This window comes from Helianthus annuus, chromosome 3, assembly GCF_002127325.2.
Source record: "Helianthus annuus cultivar XRQ/B chromosome 3, HanXRQr2.0-SUNRISE, whole genome shotgun sequence".
Classification (NCBI taxonomy): domain Eukaryota; kingdom Viridiplantae; phylum Streptophyta; class Magnoliopsida; order Asterales; family Asteraceae; genus Helianthus; species Helianthus annuus.
In genome coordinates, this window is record NC_035435.2 from 166,615,048 (window position 1) to 166,642,347 (window position 27,300).

The 27,300-nt window shown below is 37.7% G+C and overlaps 1 protein-coding gene and 1 long non-coding RNA gene across 2 annotated transcripts; one reads left to right on the forward strand and one right to left on the reverse strand.

The window, feature by feature from the left end:
• Positions 1-22,352: 22,352 nt before the first annotated feature.
• Positions 22,353-23,144, forward strand: LOC118490252 (zinc finger A20 and AN1 domain-containing stress-associated protein 1-like). Its single transcript, XM_035987728.1, has one exon. It carries the CDS (start codon positions 22,448-22,450, stop codon positions 22,955-22,957), a length of 510 nt encoding a protein of 169 aa, XP_035843621.1. The 5' UTR covers positions 22,353-22,447; the 3' UTR covers positions 22,958-23,144.
• A 798-nt stretch (positions 23,145-23,942) lies between these two features.
• On the reverse strand, positions 23,943-25,954 carry LOC118490253. The gene is made up of 4 exons (XR_004888841.1): positions 25,470-25,954; positions 24,937-25,026; positions 24,107-24,173; positions 23,943-23,968 (listed from the first exon to the last, which is right to left on the reverse strand). It is a non-coding gene; the product is annotated as an uncharacterized LOC118490253 (long non-coding RNA).
• Positions 25,955-27,300: the final 1,346 nt, after the last annotated feature.

Below are 27,300 nucleotides of genomic sequence, written 5' to 3' on the forward strand. Positions count from 1 at the left end.
CACTGCCCATTTTGCCAATCTTCCTGAGTTTTCAGGCTTTTCAAGCACGTTCTTGACAGGTTGGTCAGTGACCACTTGTATAGGATGTGCTTGAAAGTATCTTCTAAGCCTTCTGGCTGTTTGGACCAAGGCTAGGGCTAGTTTTTCAAGGGGAGGATATTTGGTTTCAGCTAGTTTTAAAGTTTTGCTGAAAAAATAGACGGGTACCTGAGCCTTGTCCCTTTCAATGGTGAGGACTGCACTGATGGCTTCGTCGGCAACTGAGAGGTACACCGATATGAGCTCCCCGGTTTCAGGTGCTGCAATATCTGGCAGTGAAGCAAGGTGCTGCTTCATTTGATTGAAAGCTTCCTCAGCCTCCTCGGTCCATCTGAAATCTTTCTTATCTGAACAATTCTTGAGCGTTTTGTAGAACGGTAGGGACCTTTCGGCCAGTTTTGAGGTAAAACGCTTTAAGGCTGCAAGCTTCCCATTCAAGCTTTCAACCTCCTTCTTGGTTCTTGGTGGTTTAGCTTCGAGAACAGCTTTCACTTTGTTGGGGTTGGCCTTGATGCTTTGTTTTCCAACAATATGGCCCAGGAATTTTCCTTCATCAAATCCGAACGAACATTTTTCCGGGTTAAGCTTCATGTTGATCTTTCTAAGATTCTTGAAGGTTTCTTGGATGTCATCAAGCATCTGGTACTCCGTTTTGCTTTTGATTACCAGGTCATCGACATACGCTTCCATGTTTCTTCCAATTTGGCTTTCGAAGGCTTTATCGACGAGTCGTTGGTAAGTGGCTCCTGCGTTCTTGAGACCAAAAGGCATTTTTTGGTAACAGAAAATGCCCTTGTCTGTGTGGAAAGCCGTTTTTTCTTCATCCTCTTCTTTCATGAGGATCTGGTGATAGCCTTTGTATGCATCAAGGAAGCATTTGAACGGGTATCCCGTGAGGGAATCAACCTTAAGATCAATTTCTGGGAGCGGGTAGCAATCTTTAGGACAAGCTTTGTTAAGATCCTTGAAGTCTATACACATTCTCCAAGAGTTGTCGGGTTTCCGGACCATGACAGGATTAGCAATCCATGATTGATACTTAACCTCTCGGAGGATGCCAGCTGATACAAGCTTTTCAACCTCTTGGCAAGCTGCCAGGCTTCTTTCAGGTGCCAAACTTCTTTTCTTTTGAACCACTGGCTTGACATTCGGTGGTATTCTTAGCTCATGTTCAGCAATGCTTCGAGGGATCCCGGTCATGTCTTCGGGAGACCAGGCGAACACATCGCTGTGGTGTTTTAGCAGCTTTTCAAGGTATGAAAGAGTATCTTGAGAGAGGTTGGGATTGACCCTTATCCGCTGTTCGGGGTACTTAGGGTTGATGACTAACCCCTGCTTGTCTTTCTCGTCATTAGAACTTTCTCCTTCGATCAGGTAAGCTTCCTGAGAGGGTTGAAGGGTTGCAATCCCTCTCTCGGTTGGAAACTTGACAGTGCCATGGCCAACAGACACAGCCATGTAAAATGCACATTGTCCGGGCCTCCCTATGATTACGTCGTAGTTGGAAGGGATGTTGATAACCACGAATGTTAGCGATCGGGTTCTTTCCTTTGATCCCTCTTTAAGACAAACATCAAGGGTTATTTGCCCCAAAGGCTTCAGGGTTATGTCAGCGATACCCTTTATGGAGGTCCCGGAGGGTTGAAGCCTTGAACGCTCCTCATTGCTTAGTTGATTGAAAAACTTCTCGAACATGATTTCAGTGGCTGCTCCCGTGTCTATGTATGCTTTGCACGTTTGTAAGGTACCCACGATGGCTTCAACCACAAGGGGACCAGGGAGCGGGTCCTTCCTTGTTGGGGGGAAGCAAACACACTGAAGTTCCCAATCCTCCAACCGTCGCTTCTTGTAAGGGACCTTTTCGTCAGAACATACCATGTTTACTTCCTTCCCTTTGTTTTCGGCCATCTTGTCTCGAACTCCCTTGACCAAATGGGCAAGTTCCCCCGACTTGACAGCTTCTTCAATTCTCTTTTTCAGCTGGAAGCAATCGTTGGTGTGATGTCCCTTTTCTTCATGGAATTCACAGAACTGAGTGGAGTTCTCGTTTTTCCTACTTTTGGGAAGAGGCCTGGGAGGTCTGAAGTTTTGCTTGACCTCTTCCGTTGCCAGGATTTCTTGAGGGGTTTTGGTGAGAGGAGTGAAACTCATACTCTTATCCCTGCTTGGAGGGTTTCGCCCTTCAACCCTTCGAGGGTCTGAACCCTTTGAGCGTCTGTCGTAAGAATTAAAGTTTCCTCTCTTTCTGGCTGGGCTGCTGCTTCGCCAACCGGAACCCCTTTTCCTTTGTTCCTTGATATCAACGGCTTCTTCTCCTCGGATGTGAGCCTCAGCTCTTTCGAGGGCTTCTTCCAAGGTTTTGGGTAGAGATTTGTTGAAATCTCGTGTGAGATACTTGGAGGTTATGGCGTTCATAAAACCGGCAACCCTCATTTTCTCATCAGCCCCCACGTAGGTTAGCCCTTCTTTCTTGTACCGTTCAATGAATGCTCGTAGGCTTTCATCATCTCGTTGTTTTATTTGGAAGATTACAGTCGCATCTTTAACGTATCTCCTTTGTTGGGAGAAGTTTGCCAGGAAGCCTCTGCTGAGATCATCAAAGCTTCGAATGCTTTGAGCAGGTAGGTCGTTGAACCAAATTCTAGCGGACCCAATGAGGGTTTGCATGAACATTAGGCAACATTCAGCATCCGACCATTTTTCTATTCGAGCAGCACCAGTAAAGATTTGAAGATGATCTTCGGGGTCTTCGGTCCCATCATACGTTTTGATGTGGGCAGGCATTTTGATTTTTGACTGGAAGTCATAATCAGCTATCTGTCTTGAAAAGCATGAAAGGTTGCTTGGCTTGTAAGGTTTAGCCAAGTCCTCTTCAGGTCTCGTGCCTCCGTTGTTATTATTGCCTTGGTTTCCCTGGGTGGCCAGCACTTGATTGATGAAGTGCTGCCAAGGGAAGTGGGCCATCATCTGAGACATCATATTGGGCACGAAATTGAAACCTTGAAGGCTTCCAGGACCAACCGAGCAATTTACCCCAAGAGGGGTGCTGGCAACAGCACTTCGTGCTAAAGGGAGCACGGACAGGGCTTGCTCCCATGTGGTATTCAGAGAAGTGGGACAACTGGTCACCGGGGATTGTAGAAGTTGGTCGAGTGTTAACTCGTGTCCCAGAGGGGTACCACTAACAGTTGGTTGGGAAGAGAGAATGGGATGAACAGTGGGGTTCGTCACAGTGGACAGATAAGGGTGCAGGTTTGAAGGGTTGCTAGGACCGGCTTCACTTCTTGTAACGAAGGGTGGTAGAGGTGGTCCAGGAGATAACGTTGGCTCAGGCTCGTCGTAATCTAGACGAATCCTTACACCCTTTTCCCTTTCTCTGTTCACATGTTGGTTAAGAAGTGATCTCAGCTCAAGGAAGTTATGAGCGACCCCCTCGGGGGTAAGTTCAACGCGTGTCGGAGTGTCAGACACACCAACGTTGGGAGACGGAGCTCCAGATCTGGATGGGGTTGGTGTGTTAAAGGTGAGGAACTCGGGTGTACTCCCCGGAGTTGAAAAAGGTGTTGTTATTGTTGTGTGAGCTTGACCACTTCCCGGGGTAGAGGTGTTAGGGATCTGGTTTACCTCTCCCGGAGATCCACTTTCTGACATAGTGGTTTGGAATGGAAGGAGCTACACGTACCAGGTCTCTTTTGAGGAGAAACAGCGGCGTAGCCCCACGGTGGGCGCCAACTTGTTGATGCAACAAACACGGGACCAAGGATGGTAGCTGGACTGGTCAGGCAAAAGGGCTGAAAGGTTTGATTTTGCCTAACGCAGGTCGCGGGGTCCCTCCACGTTTGCAAAACGCGGAAGGAGGTTCACTAGTATATTTGAGTTATTTGCTTTGAAGTTCTTTCTCCAAGATTGACTCGGATCAAGAAAAGAAAGCAAATAGAATGAATGAGATGAATCTGATGAAGAGTTATTTGGAAGTGACAAGAACTCTTCAAATGACAAGAGATTAAGGAATCTCTCTGCTTTTCGGAATGTCCCTGAAGTGTTATTGAGCTGTCTTCTTATAGTGGAAGACACTTCTCGAAATGGTATGGACTATACTAGTGAGACCTGTTTGCTTATGGAGGGTTTCCCCTTTTGAGGTTCAAGGCTTTGGACCCCTGGTTAATAGGGTGTGCCTGTACAGACCTGCTCTGACTTTGTGAGTTGGTGAGCGTGAGTTGGTGAGATGAGTTGGTGGACATGACTAGTTACTGTTCCTCGATTCACTCATTATGCAGCTTTTCATCCGATGAACCTTTCAACCTTTTAAGCTCTTTGCATATTAATGGTTTTATTTGTCTTTGGGCTACCCCCGTCGTCAGTATCTTTAACTCTTTAATTAAGCGAGATGTGTTCTAATTGACCTGTTTAATCTGCTTAATTAACTGGTTAATCAGGCAAACCTTTTTTAAATAAGAACAAAAAATATACAGACATGTATAATTTGTAATGTCAACTGAACAACTCGTTTAATCCATTTATTACAATTTGTTTATAGCTCGTCAACTCGTCTATGACCCGTTAACCCTATTGACTTGTTTAGATAAATGATAACACGATTAGTGTTCAGGTTACATGATTTTAAGTATGTATGGGTCATTGTTAATGCCTTTGACTTGAATAATATATGTGTCTTGTTTTGGTTTATCAATTTAACCTGCTAACCCGAAACTCATCAATACAATATGATTATCACCCTATTGGTAGGTTGTGAGGCGTTCAAAGGGTGCTACACCTTATATGATGAAGGGTCCATATCTAAGGTTCTGGGGTGTGGTTTAGGGCTCCCCGACCACCCCCTCCGCCACATCACCTTCACCTCACACAACCTCCCCTTCCCCCTCAACCTCCAATCATATGCTCCCAATTATCACAAAACACAAAAAAGAATCATCGGGGAGATCGGGGAAATATCCTCATGGGCACCGAAGTTTGAATGGGAAGGGCGGTGTTCCCCATCGGGGAAGGATGCCACGTCCGCTCCCAGACCTCCTCCCCACTCCCACACCCCACCGCCTAATCAATTGACTTGCTTATGCAGTGGGAATACCAAAAAAGCACATCAAGAAACGATAATGAAACAAGTCATGTTTAGGTATCAATTCAACTAGTTAACGTGAAGCCTATCAATCAAGCATGATTGTCATCCTATTGACAGCGTTTGAGACGTTCGACCATCAAGGTGCCAACATCTAAGTTGTTGAATGATGAAGCACACAAATAAACAATAATAACTCTTGATTTGGAATTTATCATCTTTAACACTTCAAGAATCAGAAATATTAGGTTTTTATGCTCTTTTATTTGTTTTTATAATCATATCACATTAAATAAGAAATGTACGAAGCCATGCACTTATGTAAATATGGTAATAATGACGGGTTGGGTAACAAGTGAATACAAAAAAAGAAAAAAACAAGTCTTAACCATAATGAGTTCGAGTCAAAATAGGTTAGCCATGAAATTGGTCGTTTTAGAAATAAAATTATCAAAATGGTGGCGACGATAATGATGATGAGGTGGAAGTGACGACACACAATGGTGGTGGGCGGTGATCACCCATTGGACCCATTGTAAGTTAGCAAATTTTATGATAATGACTCAAGTTGACACATCTTAATGTAAGCAAATCTAAATTCACTATTTGAGTAATTTTAGTAATCTCAAATAAACCCATAACCAAAATTGTTTTTCCCATATTAATCTTTTCATTGATGGATGTGTCATAATTGTTGAGTATACACTTAGGTCAATCATGTACTATATAAAGTATTTTTGATGTAATTTGGATATGTTCTAACAATAAATCAACCTCATGTTAGGATTCTTTTATTAGTCATTCGCTAGAACTATAACAATGTTACACTTTCGTCTTACGTGATGTATCTCGGTCACACATACAAAGCTATGACTAAGATGATGTCACAAAATGTTGGAATCGTAAATTTATCGACTCCGTTATCCTTATGGTTAAGATATGGGGTTTTTGAGCTTCGTTTAGATCAGCAAAGGATCCATATATCACGGGGACATAGACAAACGACACTTGCATAACATCGTGTCACGTAGTATCCACGATGCCTAGCTTTCAAAGATAACAACAATTTTGTTTATAATGATGATGAGGCTAAATTCTATAATGAATACCCTAAAGTTCATATAAAAAGCCCAAAACTGAAGATAGCATGTGAACTAAAGAAAAAGAGTCGATGGGGACTTATCCTTGTGAAAGCTTAACGAATACTCTCGGAGTCTTAAAAAGTAAACATTAATGAATTAATTACCTTTGTATTTAACTTTCTTTAAAAGATACTAAATCGTCATCAATAATTGAATTGAGTTTTTATTATATTAATAATCACATAAAGTAAGGAATCTCCAAAAATCGGCATTTACGTTAGAAAAAAGTTGAAAGTGATTTGAGTTTTCAATTTGAAGTGGTATCATCGAGTTTCAAACTAAAATATTTAAAACTAGGTTAGAACTCTAAGTATTACACATGTTGATTAAATATATTTTTATATACTAAGTAATAGAAAAGTTATTGCTTTAAAAACCCGTGTATTGCACGGGTTGAATAAACACGTGTATTACTCGGCTTGAATAAGGATAATGTAATCAGTTAACACACACAATCGTCAAGATACGTTTTTAAAAAAAATGAACTTTGATATACTATTTACATATAATAACATTTTTCTTGGTTTTTTTTAATTTATTAAAAGGTTAGAAACATGTGTGTTACACGTGGTTAGATAAAAAAAATTAAATAGTTATTATTAATAAACCGAAAAATAGGTAAGAAAACAAATATTAAATGAACAAGAGAAAAGAAAAAATATTGATAAAGATTATATATCAATAGTATTAGTTGAATCTTTTATTAAAAGATAAATTTAAATATATAGATATAGATAAATGATTTATGAAGTTTTAGATTTCTTTATTAAAAAATAATTATCTAATATTAAGGAGAGAATTGCGAAAAAACTAAAAAAATAGATGCTTTCGGTGAATGACATGTGTCCCTTGTATCTATTATGGAATACAATGTGAAAAAATAAAGCATTCCATATGGTCCACAATGGTGTAAAATAAATATAAGGGGTATTTGCCTGTTTGAATATTAGGGTGTGGGGGGCACTCCTCTAAGGGGGGAGTGACATCTCTTACACACACCCGATCAGCACGCGCCACGTCAACTTCCCTCTTAAGTCCCCATTTTGCACTCAAATATTGGCATCACTCCACTCACACAATTATTTTTTTATAAAAAAAGAAGAGAAAAATATGATTGGTGGAAAAAGGGTGGACCCACATTGACAACCAATCACTCATTCTCTCTCTCCTCTCTCTCAATCGGGGACCATCCACCGAGCCAAGCCATCACCGAGTGGTAAAAAGTTGTTGGCGGCCGTGTTCCTGCTAGTGATATCACTCACCGCATGGGGGTCACCGCAGGTGCCCCATGCACCCTTATACGTAGAGGTATTTCTTTTTTTTTTCTCTACATGATAAATAATATTTATTAATGGGTTTCTACACGATGTGATGGAATTTGGTTTCGATTTTAGTACGGTTTGTTGGTATTGACACCGGTGTTATGCCTAAATTGATACCGACAATTGTTTATAAAATTTGATACCGGTATAGATTTTAATAAAACCGACAATCGATATACCTTACAGTACTAAAAATAGTCTATTTAGGATGCACCTCAGTTTTCAACAAAAATTAAACAAGAGCATCGAGAAAAAAAAATTAAAACACTTGCAAATTCAGGTTTTTTAAGCAAATGAAATGCAAGTTATTAAAGAAAGTTACGATACCAAAAAAATATTCAACTTTGCATAAATAGAATACAAAAAAATATGTTAACATTCGAGAAGACTTGTAATGAATAAGATAACTGGCTTCATAAAACAAAAGTTCATCGCTCCATAAATATTCTACAAAATTAAGACTTGTAGTGAACAAGATAATTGGCTTCATAAGACTTGTTATGCTAATTATACAGTGTAATGCTGATTGTATATATATATATATATATATATATATATATATATATATATGTATATATATATATATAACTTATAATAAAAGACTCCAAATAATGACACATGTCATTTTATCCTTCAACCTCATAAATTTTAGAGTTAATTACATAGTTAGTCCCTGTGGTTTGCACAAAATAACATACTTAGGTATTAATATTTTAAAATCACCTTCTAGGGTATTAACTTTTCATTTTGTAACATTTGGAAGGTATTAACTTCTAGGGTATTAACATAGGTAGTCCATGCGGTTTGCACAAAATAACATATTTAGGTACTAATAGAATGTGGAGTAAACTGCTAAATTCGTCCCTGGGGTTTGACTCAAACTGCTAGATCAGTCCAAAATCAAGTTTTGTTGCTAAAACAGTCCCTGAGCCTAGTTTCTATTGCTATTTCAGTCCAATAAATTAACACCGTTAGAACCTCAGTTAATAAATGGGTAAAACTGCGAAATTCGTCCCTGAGGTTTGATTCAAGTTGCTAGATCAGTCCAAAATCAAGTTTTTGAATTTGTTAATTATAAACTTATTTAGGTATATAATTTTTCTAGACTTGCATTAATTTTTTGAATTTGTTAATTATAAACTTATTTAGATTATAAACTTATTTAGGTATATAATTTTTCTAGACTTGCATTAATTTTTTGAATTTGTTAATTATAAACTTATTTAGATTATAAACTTATTTAGGTATATAATTTGTTAATTATAACTCAATACTATTTAGATTAAGTGTGATCTTATTTAGATACTTACGTATATAACTACTAAATATTTACAAAGTTATAACAATAATAATACCCAAATACAGTTTAAGGCTGGTCCAGTTATATTTATGTTCGTTGAATAAATCATTAATATCACAAGAGAAAAAAATGGTAAATGACAGGTTCTTAATGTATCAATACTTGTACCAAATGCATTATATATTTTCTTAAATGTCTTAAAATTTAAGATAAATTACAAGTCTACTGTCACACCCCAACCAATGGCGGAAACATCGGGATGAGACGAAGTGTGAAGATTGCTCGAGACATCATAACACTATTTGTGACAATAATTTAATAATCCAAATTTCATTGCCAAACTTCAAGTAGTCATTAATACAAGATCCAAATAACAACAAGTTTAATCAAAATAACAAATCAACATAACCAAAATTCGATACAACATATTAAACCTAACGTCTAAAGTGTGTATCTAGGCATCGTGCTACTTCTTTCATTTCATCATCATCAACCTGTAACATGTTTAAAATACAATTCAATGCTAAAGCAAAGGCGAGTATACAAGTTTGGTACATACATAGCATAAGATAAAAGTGTGAACAATTCCTCATAGCAAGCATGCGATTCAAGATAAACATTAAATATGGCATGTGTCTAACATATCAAACCAAGGAAACGCAACTTGCTCATGACATAACCAAAGTTTCAGTAGAGGCGGGTCGTTAATCCTATAGCGCTACATATGTCAAGGTTTGGCTCGTACGAAGTTAATGATAAGTTCAACACATAAGAATCACCCAAATTTAAAGTATCAAGCCATCACATATACAAGCATGTTATAGGAATGTTCATGTGTTTAGACAAAAGTTCATGTGTAAGTTTCAATAGGTAAACATGTTACACCCCAAAAGTGGTAAAAGTAAAAAGGGGAAAAGTACGAGTATACTCACGGTTTACAAGTGGTGACTTGAAATTCCGAGAGCAAGTTTGTAGATGAATTAGTTCGGAGCACCTTGTCCTTCTACACAAGGAAACGTAGGTGTGTGAGTTTGGCGTATAACGGAAGATTATAGATTCGGAGTTTTTTTTTTTTTTTTTTTTTAAATATATAGAAAGTAACATAGGTGAAAATAATCATCTTGTACACATAACTCTTGTTCTTGACACTATTAACTCAAAAGAGTTGGTATGATTTCATGGATTCTAAGATCCATTAGAGTCGTAACAAGGGTATGGTCATAGATGATGTAACGTCCACTTAACAAATAACTATTAAGTCATCATCAAGTCTTAGTTACTTAGATGTATACATATAGAATAACTTAGATATTATATAGTTTACAAGTCTTATGATTCAAGCATGAGGTAGGAGATTAATGTCTCCATTTAGGTACCTCTTTGTATCATAGAATACATACATGAGGTAGGAAGAACAAGCTTCCATTTAGGCACCTCTATTGTTCACCACTACACTTGTTGTTATAAACAACAAGGAGGGTCATGAACGTACAAGTATTAAGGTAATAACAACAACTAATCTATAGAAAAACATCAAGTAATGAGTGGATTCTTATGAAGGATAGCCTAGGCTAAACCAACCATCACACATACATCAAGTTTCACACTTGAACACTACTTGTGGGTAAAACCCTAATTAAAACAGAAAGTTTGTGAGGTTTTAACCTCTGATTTAAGTGTCTCAACCATGTTTTTAAGCTTACCCAACCATAGGAGAGGTTGTAAGCATTAGGACATTGGTGTGAGATGTGTTAGACACAAGTTGGATAAGAAATAACAAGTTGTTGATTAATAATAAACAAAACAGAAAGTTTTAGTCCATTTTAGGGCAAATCCAAGCATGATTCTTCCAAGGAAAAACCAAGGATTCAAACCCAAGGACATAACAAAGCAATAGGAAGAAGAACCAAGTGATTTGGTTAAGAAATAAGCAAGTTACACTCACTTTAGTGAAGTTACAAGAATTTGTCCAAAACTCAGATTTACTGCAGATTGAGAGTGAATTTGTGAAGATTAGAGAGTTGTGAAAGTGTCAAATGGGTTGGAGAAGGTGGGTATTTATAATGGAGGAGTTAGGAGATGATTGGAGGTGATTAGAGGTGGATTAAAGGTGATTGGGTGAGGTTGGAGAGTTGGATTTCGTGCATGCAGCTCAAAGAAACACACCTTCTGCCGAAACAAGGGCGTCGCGTGACGTCTAGGACCCTCGCGTCATGCGGCGGATAGGGGTTGTCTGACTTTCGTTTTATTACACTTAGGCCCCTGAAGTTTATATTTGGTTCCTTTAAGTGCAAAGTTGAGAGTTTAGGGACTTGTTTTGATATAAAAGCATAGTATGAGGTGTAGTTAAGCATGATAATCAAAACCAAGGTATGTTTAAGCGTATAAATGTCATAATCAAGTATCGTTCTCGTTCAAAACACGTTCACTGCATAAGTTTAGATTAATTACAAGTTTCGCACATAGTTTCCAAGAATAACGATTAAACATCGATTGATTCACCAAATCGAATCATACGAGCATACATAGAGTGTGTATAACATAAGTGTAACAAAATACAAGCTTCATTAATGATCCAAGTCTCGGTTTGATAATGATTACAATGAAAGGAGCGATTACAAGAATACAAGGTTTCCAAAAATAGAAATACGAACAAAGCTTTCTATAAATGGAAAGTACAAAAGAGTCGGGCGTTACAGTCTCCCCTCCTTTAGGAAATTTCGTCCCGAAATTTAGGAAGACTCGGGGAAAAGATGAGGATACTTCGACTTCATTTCACTTTCATGTTCCCAAGTAAATTCAGCGCCACGCTTTCCTTCCCATCGAACCTTGACAATAGGAATTCGACTGCGCCTCAATTGCTTGGTTCCTTGGTCCATGATTTCGACCGGTTTTTCCACAAAGTGAAGCGTTTCGTTGACTTGCAAGTCTTCGAGGGGAACGTGAAGTCCTTCGTCAGCTAGACATTTCTTTAAGTTGGATACATGGAAGACAGGGTGTACATTGCTGAGTTCTTCGGGCAGGTCCAGTCTATACGCAACCTCGCCAATCCTCTCGAGGATTTTGAAAGGACCGACATAGCGAGGTGCGAGTTTCCCTTTCTTGCCAAATCGAACCACGCCCTTCCAAGGGGATACCTTGAGAAGCACGAAGTCACCTGTCTCGAATTCCATAGGTTTGCGTCCTTTGTCAGCGTAACTCTTTTGTCGGCTCCTGGCTTTCAATAAGTTGTCTCGAACCTGTAAAATCTTGTCCGTCGTCTCTTGTATAAGCTCGGGACCGGTGAGTTGAGCTTGACCAATCTCGTGCCAACAAATAGGCGAACGGCACTTACGACCATACAATGCTTCGAAGGGTGCCATTTGAATACTCGCGTGATAACTGTTATTGTACGAGAATTCGACCAAGGGCAAGTGTGAATCCCAGTTGCCACCAAAATCTATTACGCATGAACGAAGCATATCCTCTAAGGTTTGGATAGTACGCTCGGTTTGACCGTCAGTCTGAGGATGGAAGGCAGTGCTAAGGTTGAGTTTAGTACCCATAGCAGATTGAAAAGTTTGCCAGAGACGAGACGTAAAGCGAGCATCACGATCAGAAATGATGTCGATGGGGATACCATGACGACAGATTATCTCCTTCATGTAGACCTTAGCCAATTTCTCGACTTTGAAATCTTCACGAATAGGGAGGAAGTGAGCTGACTTGGTCAATCGATCAACGATTACCCAAATGCTGTCATGACCGGCCGTAGTGCGAGGAAGCTTAGTGATAAAATCCATGGCAATGCTCTCCCATTTCCAGATCGGAATCCGTGGTTGTTTGAGTAAGCCAGAGGGACATTGATGTTCAGCTTTCACTTTGGAACATGTGAGACATTTTGGGACGAAAGTGGCTATATCCTTCTTCATTCCAGGCCACCAATAGGATGTACGCATATCATGGTACATCTTGTCGGCACCAGGGTGAATAGAATACTTCGTGTTATGGGCCTCCTTCATCAGGAATTTGCGAAGATCATCACGGTCGGGAATCCAGATACGATTGAGATAGTATAAAATGCCATCAGATTTGGACACGAGACTATTTTCAGCACCACATTGCATCTCGTTGTAGAGGTTACACTCATTAACGGATGTGTACTGAGCGTTACGTATGCGATTTTGAAGGTCGTGGACGAGTTGGAAACAACGAATACTCTTGACGTGAGTTTTACGACTAAGAGCGTCAGCTACTACATTCGCTTTACCTGGGTGGTATTTGATTTCGCAATCGTAGTCGTTTAACAATTCTACCCAACGACGTTGACGCATATTCAGTTCTTTTTGGTTGAAGATGTGTTGAAGGCTCTTATGGTCGGTGAAGACCACACATTTAGTACCATAGAGGTAGTGTCGCCAAATCTTCAATGCAAAAACGACTGCACCAAGTTCAAGGTCGTGGGTAGTATAGTTTTTCTCATGAATTTTGAGTTGTCTCGATGCGTAAGCGATAACCTTGTCATGTTGCATAAGGACGCAACCAAGGCCAAGGTTTGAAGCGTCACATTACACGACAAAATCATCGTTACCATCAGGAAGCGTTAGGATAGGAGCATTGCAAAGCATGTCCTTGAGCGTTTGAAAAGATTCCTCTTGTTCGGGACCCCAAACAAAAGGTCTCTCTTTTTGGGTCAAGGAGTTCAAAGGAACAGCGATTTTTGAAAAGTTGGAGATAAAACGACGATAGTAACCAGCAAGACCAAGAAACGAACGGATTTCAGATGGGGATTTAGGTGCGATCCAATTCTTCACAGCTTCGATTTTAGCGGGGTCAACGTGAATTCCAAGTTCGTTGACAGTATGACCAAGGAATTGAACCTCTTTTAGCCAAAATTCACACTTGGAGAATTTGGCGTATAGACGTTCAGTACGAAGGAGTTCAAGGATAAGGTGCAAGTGTCGCTTATGCTTTTCTTGCGTCTTGGAATAGATGAGAATATCGTCGATGAAGACGATCACAAAACGGTCCAAGTATGCTTTGCACACGCGGTTCATTAAATCCATGAAAACAGCAGGTGCGTTGGTCAAACCAAAGGGCATGACCACGAACTCGTAATGACCATAACGTGTACGGAAATTGGTTTTAGGTACATCTTCTTCGAGTACTCGAAGTTGATGATACCCAGAACGAAGATCGATCTTTGAAAAGCAGGTCGCGCCTTGCAATTGATCGAAGAGGTCATCAATGCGAGGAAGAGGGTATCGGTTTTTGATAGTAAGCTTGTTGAGCTCACGATAGTCAATACACATACGAAATGATCCATCTTTCTTTTTGACAAACAAAACGGGAGCGCCCCAAGGAGAAGTACTAGGGCGTATAAAGCCTTTGTCAAGAAGCTCTTGAAGTTGACTCGAGAGCTCTTGCATCTCAGAGGGTGCTAAACGATAGGGGGACTTAGCGACAGGTGTAGCACCAGGCACTAAATCGACAGAACGAGCAGGAGGCGGACCAGGAAGATCGTCGGGAAATACATCAGGAAAATCACGTACGACAGGGACATCGCTTATACTTGGGCCTTTGTCCTTCTTTTCCACAACGTGGGCAAGAAAAGCGAAGGTACCCTTGCGTAAGCATTTGTTCGCTTGGATACACGACATAAGCTTGAGACCTTGAGAAGGTTTCTCACCATAGACGTGTAGAGAATCACCGTTTGGAAGAGGAAGGCGGATAAACTTTTCAGAACAAACAACTTCAGCACGAACTTGCCTAAGCCAGTCCATGCCTACTATGATGTCAAAGCTACCCATTTGCATAGGTATAAGGTTGATCGAAAACGTATGATCGTTGAGAATCAAGGAACAATTGGAGAGAACGGAATTGACAGTGACGGTTTTACCATTAGCGACTTCGACAACGAAAGATTTTGGCAACTTAGAGCGTTTACACTTGAGCAAGGACTCGAATTCTAACGACACAAAACTTTTATCGGCGCCAGTATCAAATAAGCATGAAGCATAGACATGGTTAACGAGAAACGTACCAGTAATGACGTCGTTTGCGTTTTGAGCCTGAGCTGTGGTGAGGAGGAAAGCTCGACCCCTAGCGGGTTCTTGAACCTGTTGCTGTTGTTGCTGGGGTTGTGGCTGTGGTAGTTGCTGTCGAGGCTGTTGTGGTTGATATCGTTGAGGACACACATTGGCCATATGGTTGGTATCACCACACGTGAAACATGCTCGCACAGGAGCGACTTGGGCTGGAGCTAAAAGAGCTTGGCTTTGGTTGACATGAGTGGTGTAGCGGCAGAATGGGGCGGTATGCCCACCTCGGCCACACCTGTCGCACTTCCGACATTGAGTGTTTAGAGGGTGATGATATCGGTACTTGTCACACTTTGGGTGCGTTCCAGTATACACCTTGCGTGGAGTTTCATTGTTGGTAAAAGCAGGCACAGTTTGTAGAGGTTGTGGGTTTGGCGGAGTGACGACCACACAATTTTGGCTTGAAGCCTTCCGCTTCTTGCCTTGGTTTCTCTTAGACTGTTGGGAGGGTTTGGGCTCATCAGAAGAGTCAACAGTAGCTTGGTGTGCATTCTTTGTTGAAACCCTGTCATAGGTTCCATGAAGAACGCAGTTGTTGTTAAGTTCGGTGGCTATACGAAAAGCATCTTCAATGGTTTGGGGATTGGCAGAGGCAAGGTGGTTTGTCAGGGAAGGTGCAACACAACGGACGAATTTGGCTACGGCTTTGGGTACGGTTTCAACTTGTCCAGGACAGAGAACACTGAGTTGTTTAAAGCGCGTAATCAGGCCATCCATGTCACTCCCCTTCTGAGTAAGGTTCCAAAATTCGTTCTCCAATTTTTGGAGTTCATGAGGAGGACAGAAGTGGTCTTTCATAAGCTGTTTGAGATCGTCCCAAGGCATAGCATGTGCAACCTCGTTTCCCCTTTTGTTGCGTTCAGTCGTCCACCACTCGAGTGCCTTTTCACGAAACACCCCAGTTGCATTCAAGGTTCTTAGTTCGTCAGGGCAACCACTTTGCAAGAAGGTAAGCTCGATGGCATCAAACCAGTTCATCATGGCGGTAGCGCCATTCTTGCCAGTAAATTCTAAGGGTTTACAAGCCATGAAGTGCTTAAATTGGAAGGTCGATTTGGGTTTGTCTGCCTTTGAGTCAACAGAGCCATGCGGTGAGTCGGTTTGAATCTTGCTAACGATGTCGGGTAGGACTTTAGCAAATTGTTTGGCCATGAATTTCATGCAATCTTTTTGAGACATGGCGGAGGAAGTCGAACCCTTCTTAGACTTGAGTCTCTTGGAGGAACTAGACGACATCTAAAAGATTGAAAGAGAAGGAAAGGATGAGACTTTGATCATTAATCGAAAACAAGGTTTGTGTATGTAAAAGCAAGTAAATGTTCATGTACCAAGTAAAGTTCACACAGAGCATAAGTTTCCAACATACATTCGACAAGTATAACACATAAGTTGCGTAAAGGGGTATAAATTTAGTTTGTTCACGAGGATTATTATTGTTTGTGATTGCGGTAACGTGCGACATGATTAAAACGACATTTCGAAACGAATGAACGTTCAAGTATAAAATCACATATAAATTGAGATACATAAAAGAGAGGCTCAATAAAACATAGGATTGTTTCGGGTAGAGAAACGTCGACAATTCCAAAGTGGGTCGAAAGTCCTTTCGATTTAGAGATATTGTGCTTTGGCCTATAAGTAAGATACTCTCGTCGAGAAGCGATTAACGGTATCTTACCCTTCCGGTTACTACACATCTCTAAATGATTGGAACATTCGGGACTTTGGCGAGAATAAAAATCAAGGAATGGGACTTAATCGACAAGATGCGGGTTTCACCCCTAACTTGACGATTTCGTACCCTAAATGTGGTTGGTACTTGTCGGCCAAAATAAAATTTTGACACTTTGACAAGGGTCCACTAGAGTTGAAATGGAAATTACCATTAAGTTGTGGATGTCACTCCTAGCTTAATGGTGAAATTTCGTGCAAAAATAGATTAAAGGTAGAGTGAGAGTCGTTTACCAAATTGTGGGTTTCACGCATATTTTGGTAAAGTTGTCTCGTTGATGTTACAAGAGTATAAAATAGCATAAGTGTATTCGTGTTAGCCTTAGGAAAGGCGCATAAGTTTAATAACAAGAAGTGTAGCTAGGAAGCATGCATGGTAGAGTACAAAAGTTTTAAACAACAAATAAGAGACAAAGTTCCTAAAACTATAGACTAGGGCAAAAGCACGGCAATTTTCCTAATTCCCTATAGTTATGGCTCTGATACCAATCTGTCACACCCCAACCAATGGCGGAAACATCGGGATGAGACGAAGTGTGAAGATTGCTCGAGACATCATAACACTATTTGTGACAATAATTTAATAATCAAAATTTCATTGCCAAACTTCAAGTAGTCATTAATACAAGATCCAAATAACAACAAGTTTAATCAAAATAACAAATCAACATAACCAAAATTCGATACAACATATTAAACCTAACGTCTAAAGTGTGTATCTAGGCATCGTGCTACTTCTTTCATTTCATCATCATCAACCTGCAACATGTTTAAAATACAATTCCATGCTAAAGCAAAGGCGAGTATACAAGTTTGGTACATACATAGCATAAGATAAAAGTGTGAACAATTCCTCATAGCAAGCATGCGATTCAAGATAAACATTAAATATGGCATGTGTCTAACATATCAAACCAAGGAAACGCAACTTGCTCATGACATAACCAAAGTTTCAGTAGAGGCGGGTCGTTAATCCTATAGCGCTACATATGTCAAGGTTTGGCTCGTACGAAGTTAATGATAAGTTCAACACATAAGAATCACCCAAATTTAAAGTATCAAGCCATCACATATACAAGCATGTTATAGGAATGTTCATGTGTTTAGACAAAAGTTCATGTGTAAGTTTCAATAGGTAAACATGTTACACCCCAAAAGTGGTAAAAGTAAAAAGGGGAAAAGTACGAGTATACTCACGGTTTACAAGTGGTGACTTGAAATTCCGAGAGCAAGTTTGTAGATGAATTAGTTCGGAGCACCTTGTCCTTCTACACAAGGAAACGTAGGTGTGTGAGTTTGGCGTATAACGGAAGATTATAGATTCGGAGTTTTTTTTTTTTAAATATAGAAAGTAACATAGGTGAAAATAATCATCTTGTACACATAACTCTTGTTCTTGACACTATTAACTCAAAAGAGTTGGTATGATTTCATGGATGCTAAGATCCATTAGAGTCGTAACAAGGGTATGGTCATAGATGATGTAACGTCCACTTAACAAATAACTATTAAGTCATCATCAAGTCTTAGTTACTTAGATGTATACATATAGAATAACTTAGATATTATATAGTTTACAAGTCTTATGATTCAAGCATGAGGTAGGAGATTAATGTCTCCATTTAGGTACCTCTTTGTGTCATAGAATACATACATGAGGTAGGAAGAACAAGCTTCCATCTAGGCACCTCTATTGTTCACCACTACACTTGTTGTTATAAACAACAAGGAGGGTCATGAACGTACAAGTATTAAGGTAATAACAACAACTAATCTATAGAAAAACATCAAGTAATGAGTGGATTCTTATGAAGGATAGCCTAGGCTAAACCAACCATCACACATACATCAAGTTTCACACTTGAACACTACTTGTGGGTAAAACCCTAATTAAAACAGAAAGTTTGTGAGGTTTTAACCTCTGATTTAAGTGTCTCAACCATGTTTTTAAGCTTACCCAACCATAGGAGAGGTTGTAAGCATTAGGACATTGGTGTGAGATGTGTTAGACACAAGTTGGATAAGAAATAACAAGTTGTTGATTAATAATAAACAAAACAGAAAGTTTTAGTCCATTTTAGGGCAAATCCAAGCATGATTCTTCCAAGGAAAAACCAAGGATTCAAACCCAAGGACATAACAAAGCAATAGGAAGAAGAACCAAGTGATTTGGTTAAGAAATAAGCAAGTTACACTCACTTTAGTGAAGTTACAAGAATCTGTCCAAAACTCAGATTTACTGCAGATTGAGAGTGAATTTGTGAAGATTAGAGAGTTGTGAAAGTGTCAAATGGGTTGGAGAAGGTGGGTATTTATAATGGAGGAGTTAGGAGATGATTGGAGGTGATTAGAGGTGGATTAAAGGTGATTGGGTGAGGTTGGAGAGTTGGATTTCGTGCATGCAGCTCAAAGAAACACACCTTCTGCCGAAACAAGGGCGTCGCGTGACGTATAGGACCCTCGCGTCACGCGGCGGGTAGGGGTTGTCTGACTTTCGTTTTATTACACTTAGGCCCCTGAAGTTTATATTTGGTTCCTTTAGGTGCAAAGTTGAGAGTTTAGGGACTTGTTTTGATATAAAAGCATAGTATGAGGTGTAGTTAAGCATGATAATCAAAACCAAGGTATGTTTAAGCGTATAAATGTCATAATCAAGTATCGTTCTCGTTCAAAACACGTTCACTGCATAAGTTTAGATTAATTACAAGTTTCGCACATAGTTTCCAAGAATAACGATTAAACATCGATTGATTCACCAAATCGAATCATACGAGCATACATAGAGTGTGTATAACATAAGTGTAACAAAATACAAGCTTCATTAATGATCCAAGTCTCGGTTTGATAATGATTACAATGAAAGGAGCGATTACAAGAATACAAGGTTTACAAAAATAGAAATACGAACAAAGCTTTCTATAAATGGAAAGCACAAAAGAGTCGGGCGTTACATCTACCCTAAATATATAATTTAAATTTGTGTTTAGTTATAAAAATATAAACAGAATGTAGCTCTTTTGGAGAGCGCAATTTTATTTGACCTGTCTTAAACACTGGTTTGACACGACATGTTGTCGGACCTCACCTGAATGATAATATTATTAAATACGAAACCACTTAATTAAGTAGAAAAAATGAATAAAAGAACTTTATAATACAAATATTAAATTAAAATAATTGATAAATATTAAACATTAAATATTACAATTTAAATAAAAATAAATAAAAATTATGTTAATTGCTTAATATTTAAATTTACATATAATGTTTGTATTTTTCATAACTAAATATTGTTTAAATTAACTGTTGTCTTATTTAAATCCTTAAATAAATACTAAATATTTACATGGTAACAACAACAACAATAACAACATCAAAATAAAATCAGTATTTAAGGCTGAGCCGGTTAAATTGCGCTCTTCAAAAAAGCTACATTTATATTTTTAAAACTAATTTTATTTAAATTAAGTATTATCTTATTTAAATACTTAAGTATATAATTAGTAAACATTTAATGATAATAATAATAATAATAATAATAATAATAATAATCAAAATAACTAACAAATAATTTTTCTATACTTGCAAATTATATACCTAAATAAGTTTATAATCTAAATAAGTTTATAATTAACAAATTCAAAAAATTAATGCAAGTCTAGAAAAATTATATACCTAAATAAGTTTATAACTAACAAATTCAAAAAACTTGATTTTGGACTGATCTAGCAACTTGAATCAAACCTCAGGGACAAATTTAGCAGTTTTAGCCATTCATTAACAGAGGTTCTAACGGTGTTAATTTATTGGACTGAAATAGCAACAGAAACTAGGCTCAGGGACTGTTTTAGCAACAAAACTTGATTTTGGACTGATCTAGCAATTTGAGTCAAACCTCAGGGACGAATTTAGCAGTTTACTCTAGAATGTGATTTTAAACCTAAAAATAACGCTAATACCTCCAAACGTTACAAAATGAAAAGTTAATACCCTAGAATGTGATTTTAAACTATTAGTACCTAAGTATGTTACATTGTACAAACCACGGAGACTAACTATGTAATTAATTCTAAATTTTATTTATATTTGTTTAATAAATTTCTTTTAATATTAATATTAATTAATAACCAATATATAGATATCACTTATTTTTATCCTTATATTTATCTAAAATTAATAAATAACTTCATTTTTGCAATTTAGACCCTTTGTTTTTTTTTTTTACTTTTAACCCAAAGTTTTTTATCTTTTATAATTTAATTACAACTTTTTTTTATTTTCAATTTTGGTCCACCATACTTTTCATTCTTCCCAAGTTTTTCGTTTCGTTCTAAATTTTGTGAGTTAACGCACCGCAACGTGCGTGCGGGGTTTAACATTGTTTTGTATATTTTTTTCCCGTTTGACTGGCCCGTCGCGTCACATCTATTTTTCTGCGTTTGACAAGTTCGTCCAACACGCGGGTCTTGGATGGACTTGGTTATTTTTTCTATGTTTTACGTTTCGGTTTAATTTCTCAGCAACGAGCGTGCGTGATTCAAAGATTTTACGTCTGCTTTTCGCTCGGCGTTATTTTTTCCCGTTTTTATGTATTTTGTTTTTACGAGCTTTTCCGGCTTTGGTGTCGCTGACAATGGTATAGTATTGCTACTATTTAACACAGTTTTACGACAACCGCAGCAACGCGGGGCTTAATACTAGTATATATATATATATATATATATATATATATTTGTAGTGGTTCCTGCAAGTTGGTTCGATCATGGAGAGTTACCAGATCATGGATATGTTAAAAGAATAAACTTTAATTTGAATTAAACTTGCATGGAAGAGATATTTTAATAATTTTTAAATTAGTTATAAATAAATATGGTTAAAAGTTCTAAATTATCCCTAAACTAATTTTTTATTAAGAGACACGTGCCAATTATGTGTTGATTCTTACATTTCTTACAATCATAAATGTTTGTATTTGATCTCATCTGGTAATACAAACTCAATTACATAACGATATACCGCACCTACTTTTCTCTAACTATAAAATTGAGTAAAGTTCTTTTTGAGTGACTGTGCTTTGTTCATTTTAATCACTTGAATCCAAAAACTAAACTTGTCTTGATTTGTGTTCCTGTGGTTTCTAATTTTAACTATTCGAATCCAAAACGTAAACGACATTCAAATTAGAAACATTTGATTTTTGGATTCAAATGGTTAAAATTGGAGACCACAAGAACTCAAATGGTTAAAATTTCAAATTAAGACAAATTTAATTTTTAAATTCAATCGTTAAAATAATACTTTACTTTATAAAATTTCATACACCAAAAACAAATGGTTACTCGAGAAGATTCTCGAACTTTACTATCTAATTTTTTGTTTTGTGCTTCCCAAATTAAACATTTTTATTATTTTAACCTCCCAAATTAAACATGTCGGTTAAGTTTATCCTAATCAATATCCAAGGACACATCCGTCTTTTCACACCATCAAGCGATACAATCCAACAAGGGGAAGGTATCACACCATACCATCAACAAGTTAAACAAACAATTAACCAAAAGGACAATTTAGTCCTTTCACACTAATCCTCATCCTTGTAACATACATACATAATAACTTATCCCCAAAGAAAAGAAAAAATCAAACCTTCCTTCCCCTCTCTCCTCCCCTTTATAAATAAACCCCCCACCCCTTTCCTTCAATTTATTTACAGAAAAATAATTTCAATTTTATTTTCAATTTTCAATCTCAACAAGATGGGATCTGACGCCAACAAGATGAACGACGGCACCAGCTTCCAACCCTCCGAGCCGGCTCCCTGCGCCAACGGCTGCGGCTTCTTCGGCGCCGCCGCCACCAACGGCTACTGCTCCAAATGCTTCCGCGACATCCGGATCCACGAAGAACAAGCCGCCTCAGCCAAAGCCGCCGTCGACAAGATCGTAAACAACAACAACAGCGTTGTTAACTTTCATCAAACCCTAAACTCTTCTGCATCGGGATCCGAACCTGTTCCGGTTTCGGTTTCGGCGGCGGCTACCGTCGCCGCCGCCGTGCCGGAGATCAAGAAGCCATCGAACCGGTGCTTGACGTGTAATAAGAAGGTGGGTGTGATGGGGTTTAAGTGTAAGTGTGGTGATGTGTTTTGTGGGAGTCATAGGTACCCTGAGAAACATGATTGTGAATTTGATTTTAAGAAAACCGGTCGAGATGCGATTGCCAAGGCGAACCCGGTTATTAAAGCGGAGAAGGTGGACCGGATCTGATGATGAAGATGTAAGGAAAGAAACCGGGTCGGGTTAGGTCGGGTTTGGATGGTGTATGTTTATTGGGGGTGGGTGATGAAATGTTGAATTATGAATTTGGTTGAATATAATTTGATTGGATGTTTAGTTGTTTAATTGTTTAGTTTTTAGTTTTTTTTTTTATTTATTTGTTTATTATCTTTCGCTATCTCTTTGCCGTCTACTTTTGCTTCTACGCTCTTCTTCTTTGATTGCTTTAAGGCATTTATTGGTGATTAAGATGCTTTTTTTTAATTTAAAATTTGCCATTCATAAAAAAAAAGTAGTTTAGAATTTTGTAGATGTGTTATTAATTTGATTAAAAACCAATAAAAAATTAATTTGAGGATAGTTAATTTGTTTTTTTGAACGTCGGATAGTTTAAATGAAATATCATGAATTTTTATGACTATTTAAATACAATTTTATTTTAAAATTAAAATGAAGACGTTGAAATACCAATGACAATGATTACTTTCCTTTGGTCCTCTTTGTTTTCTTTTTATTTTTTAAGGCGTTTTTTGTTGTTTTCTTCTACTTTACTTTAGAGCATTCACATCCAAGCCACCATCTTTACCCTTATAATTTAACTAAAAATGCTTACTTTTTAAAATTTATATCATATTTTAAAAAACCTCCCACATCCAACACCCCATACCTATCTCTATATTCTTTTTTTATCATTTCTTCTCTTTCTCCAATTTACAATTTTAACTACTTTCTATTTTGTCTTATTATATTTTCTCCATAAGTCTGCATATTTTTTTCTATTTGGAGACATAGCGTAGTCAACTCAAGCAAATTACAGTTATAAAAGATCTGGCACGCCTTCGTTCACACTGTACCTCCATCTGGACGCGCATTGTCTCCAGCAAGCCAGTCAAACCAGTTGACTGTTGGGTTGTAACCTGTTCACTCTTACTCCGTCCAAGCTTCTTCAACAGTCTGGATTTCTTTTCTTTTTTCATTTCCTTTGATGGCACTATAAGGCCCCTGTTTGAACAACAATTACATTACAGTCCAAAGATACTGGCAGCACTACGGTTGTAAAAGAACCAAGCACATCAAAATGACCAAGAATACAACATTAAAATTGTGTGTGTGTGTACAGATTGGTAGATATATGAATACCATGAAGCCCCAGCAGCAGCCAACAGAATTTCATAAGCCGTTTCACGGAGGTCATCATCGTTTACACCTGAATAAAAGACCAAACTTAAATTATACTATGAAATAAGAAACTTCAGACAATGATTAAACCTCTGGTATTCCATTCCATTTCAAATTTCAATGGACTTATTATATGTATTTATACAGAGTAATCTTTGGAATGCTCTCCATTTATAGCAACCTTTGTTCTTGAAAATTCCAAGCCACTTTGTGAAATGGATAATGGTCCACGCATTTACATCGATTAAAAGTTAGGAAGCATCATGATGTATATCCATCAAACGATTATGTATTGCAAGGTTGATTTGAATGTTGTATAATAATTAAAAGCTTCAAACTATATGCATGTAGGCAGGGGCGTATGTACTATGTATTAAGGGGTGGCGTCCGCTACGGCTTGGCGTTCTGGCGGTAGTGTAAAATTAGTGTAAATTTTGGAAAAAATTGACATTTTTTCGAATCCGAGATCCGCCACTGCATGTAGGGTCAATTATTGTTTCTACCCAGGGCACAAAGACTATATATTTTTGGCCAGCATCATTAAAAAAAAGCAATATCACCACAAAATGTTTCAATCTAAATAGATAGAGTTTCTGTCTGTCTTCGTCCAGCAAAAAGAGATGAAAATCTAAATCATATATTATATAGTGACATGAAATACTCAATTACCACATTTCCATAGCCACTCTTGACAACACTACTTTCACCATCACATATAAGTAACACAAAATATCTGATATCAGTTTCGACATTCAATACTAGCTAGTTCAACCTTCAACAGTTCAACTTACCATATGAGGCAATCCAGTACTATCATGATAATCTCTAATAGCTTCCGAAAGTTCAAGCTCGTCACCTGCATTACAATTCAACTTCAGCACCTAGTAAAAACATCGATCTTAAGTTAACCAAAATGAACACAAACAGCCAAACCCTAAATACCACATCTGTTTCAAATAGCTGCATTTTGTTTTCATATCATACCTAATTCTTCCCACGCACCATACACTCATACACATAGTCATAATACATTTTGCTGCAAACTAACATCTACTGGATATCAGATATTAGGTATCTAGGGTTTGCATTTGTATATTGTAACGCATTATTCAGTAATAATCAATTCACTATTTTATCATCTTACAACATAATCCTAATTCCTAACCCTAGTGCTTAACATAACCTCCCTCATTCAAAAGTAATAACTCTTAACAAATTCAAGGTCCAAAATGCAGCTCTACAAAACAATCACAAAACCACTAACATTTCTTCACGGAATTCAGAACATGATCAAAAACACAGAACATAATCAAAAACCACTAACCTTTCTTCACGGAATTCAGAACATATTCAAGGTCCGCGGCAGGTGAAATAGAAATGCGACAAGTGTGGATCTTATTCGAAGTGTTTGGATCTCTCGATTACTTGCGATGACTGATGATGAGTAGACTGGACCGAGCAAGTGTGTGTTTTTGTGTGTGACCGAAGCCGTATCATCGCCAATGTTTACAAATCGGAAGTGTTTTCAAATAGAAACCCTCAAATCCGAACCTTGCAAGTGCAGTAGTTTGGTTGAATTTGTTGCTGGTAATCGATGTGTAAAGGAGAGGGGCGGGAGAAGATGAAATGAGATGTGGTTGTTGGAAATAGAGAGCTACAGTAGCTTTTTATGTATAAAAAGTTACTGTGGCTTTTTTTTTAATATTTAAGGTTAAGGTCTAGATATAGTGGATAGGTTGGAGTGGGTTTTTAGCAAGTTTTTTTATATTTTGAAGGTAAAGATCACTTTAATGGACTGGATGAGAATGCTCTTAGTATTTGTAAATTTGAAAACAAGTAGGTAGTTTAGTTATTATTAATTCTAATAATATAGTATACACAAGGTTTGGATCGCATATTTTATGTAGTTTTAACCATCACGAGTTAGAAATTTTGAGTATTGGATTTAAAAAGTGCTTTATATAAAATAGCTTTCGTAAATTATTATTTTGTTATTTGCATAAATTTTGAGTTTGTTATCATCTTTTGCAGTCCTTTTAGTACAAAACTGTACAGGTGATTGGGGACGGATCCAAGGGGTTTTTGCAGGTTCTCGGAAAGTTTGGAAAAATGGAAATACTAGTGCAAATTTTGTATGATTTAAAAAAAGTTAGTGGAAATTAATGAAAATCTATCAAAAGAAACCCTTTAAAAAAAATTCTTGGATTCGCCGTTAAAAGGTGATTACACCGTACTGTTTTAGAATTCCTTGTATAACCTTTAATTATTGCTAAACAAATTCATAGATTTGTCATTGAAAAATGATTACAAAGACTCAAATACGGAATATCAAACTTTGAATGGTATCATAATTTATTCGCTCTAAATGGGTTGATTTCGATAAAAAAGCATATAATCCGAGTCTAATTATATTATATAAATAACAACTCAAATTAAATAACGGACCAAAATAGGTAACTTTTATCACAAGTGATCTAATGAGCGAGCACTCATGAGCATTTTTGGTCGCACCGCTTGTCACCATCGCATAGCCGCTAACGCAAACCATCACCATCGTCGACATAGCCACCACTGTCGCCGCAAAACCACCATTGCAACCACCTTGATGCCACCACCGCCGCAAAACTCCACCATTGATGCAACTCTCAACACCGCAACAACCATCACCGTCAACACAGCTACTGCCACCGCCTCGACAAAAGTGTTGGCACCCATCACCACCAACACCACCACCACTGGCACTTGTCAACCACTAGCCTCCATAAAGGTAAAATATAGTGGATTAAACGATTTTATATGGCTGAATTGCCCTTATAGTTAACAGAATTACATATAAAATGATCTAATTGTCTTTCTCGTTAACAGAAATAATTGATGAAGTTAACCTAGTGGACTAAATGACAAAGGTGAAATCTTTTTGGACACACAATCGAAAAAATGAAACCTTTGACTAAACTGCAAAAATAGACCAGAGACTAAAAAAAATACATGTATATAAATATAAAATAACTAGTTTATAGTCCCGTGTAGTACACGGGGTTATGCATTATAAAATATTTACAATGAAAAATTACAAATTAATGTTACATTTACAAATCTCGAATAACTTTTTTATAGACAACATTAGATGTCCTACTCGAAAGATTATCATTTTT

What these genes read in the sequence shown, in the direction of transcription:
- LOC118490252 (XM_035987728.1), top strand. Translation starts at nt 22,448, where the DNA reads ATGGGATCTGACGCCAACAAGATGAACGACGGCACCAGCTTCCAACCC.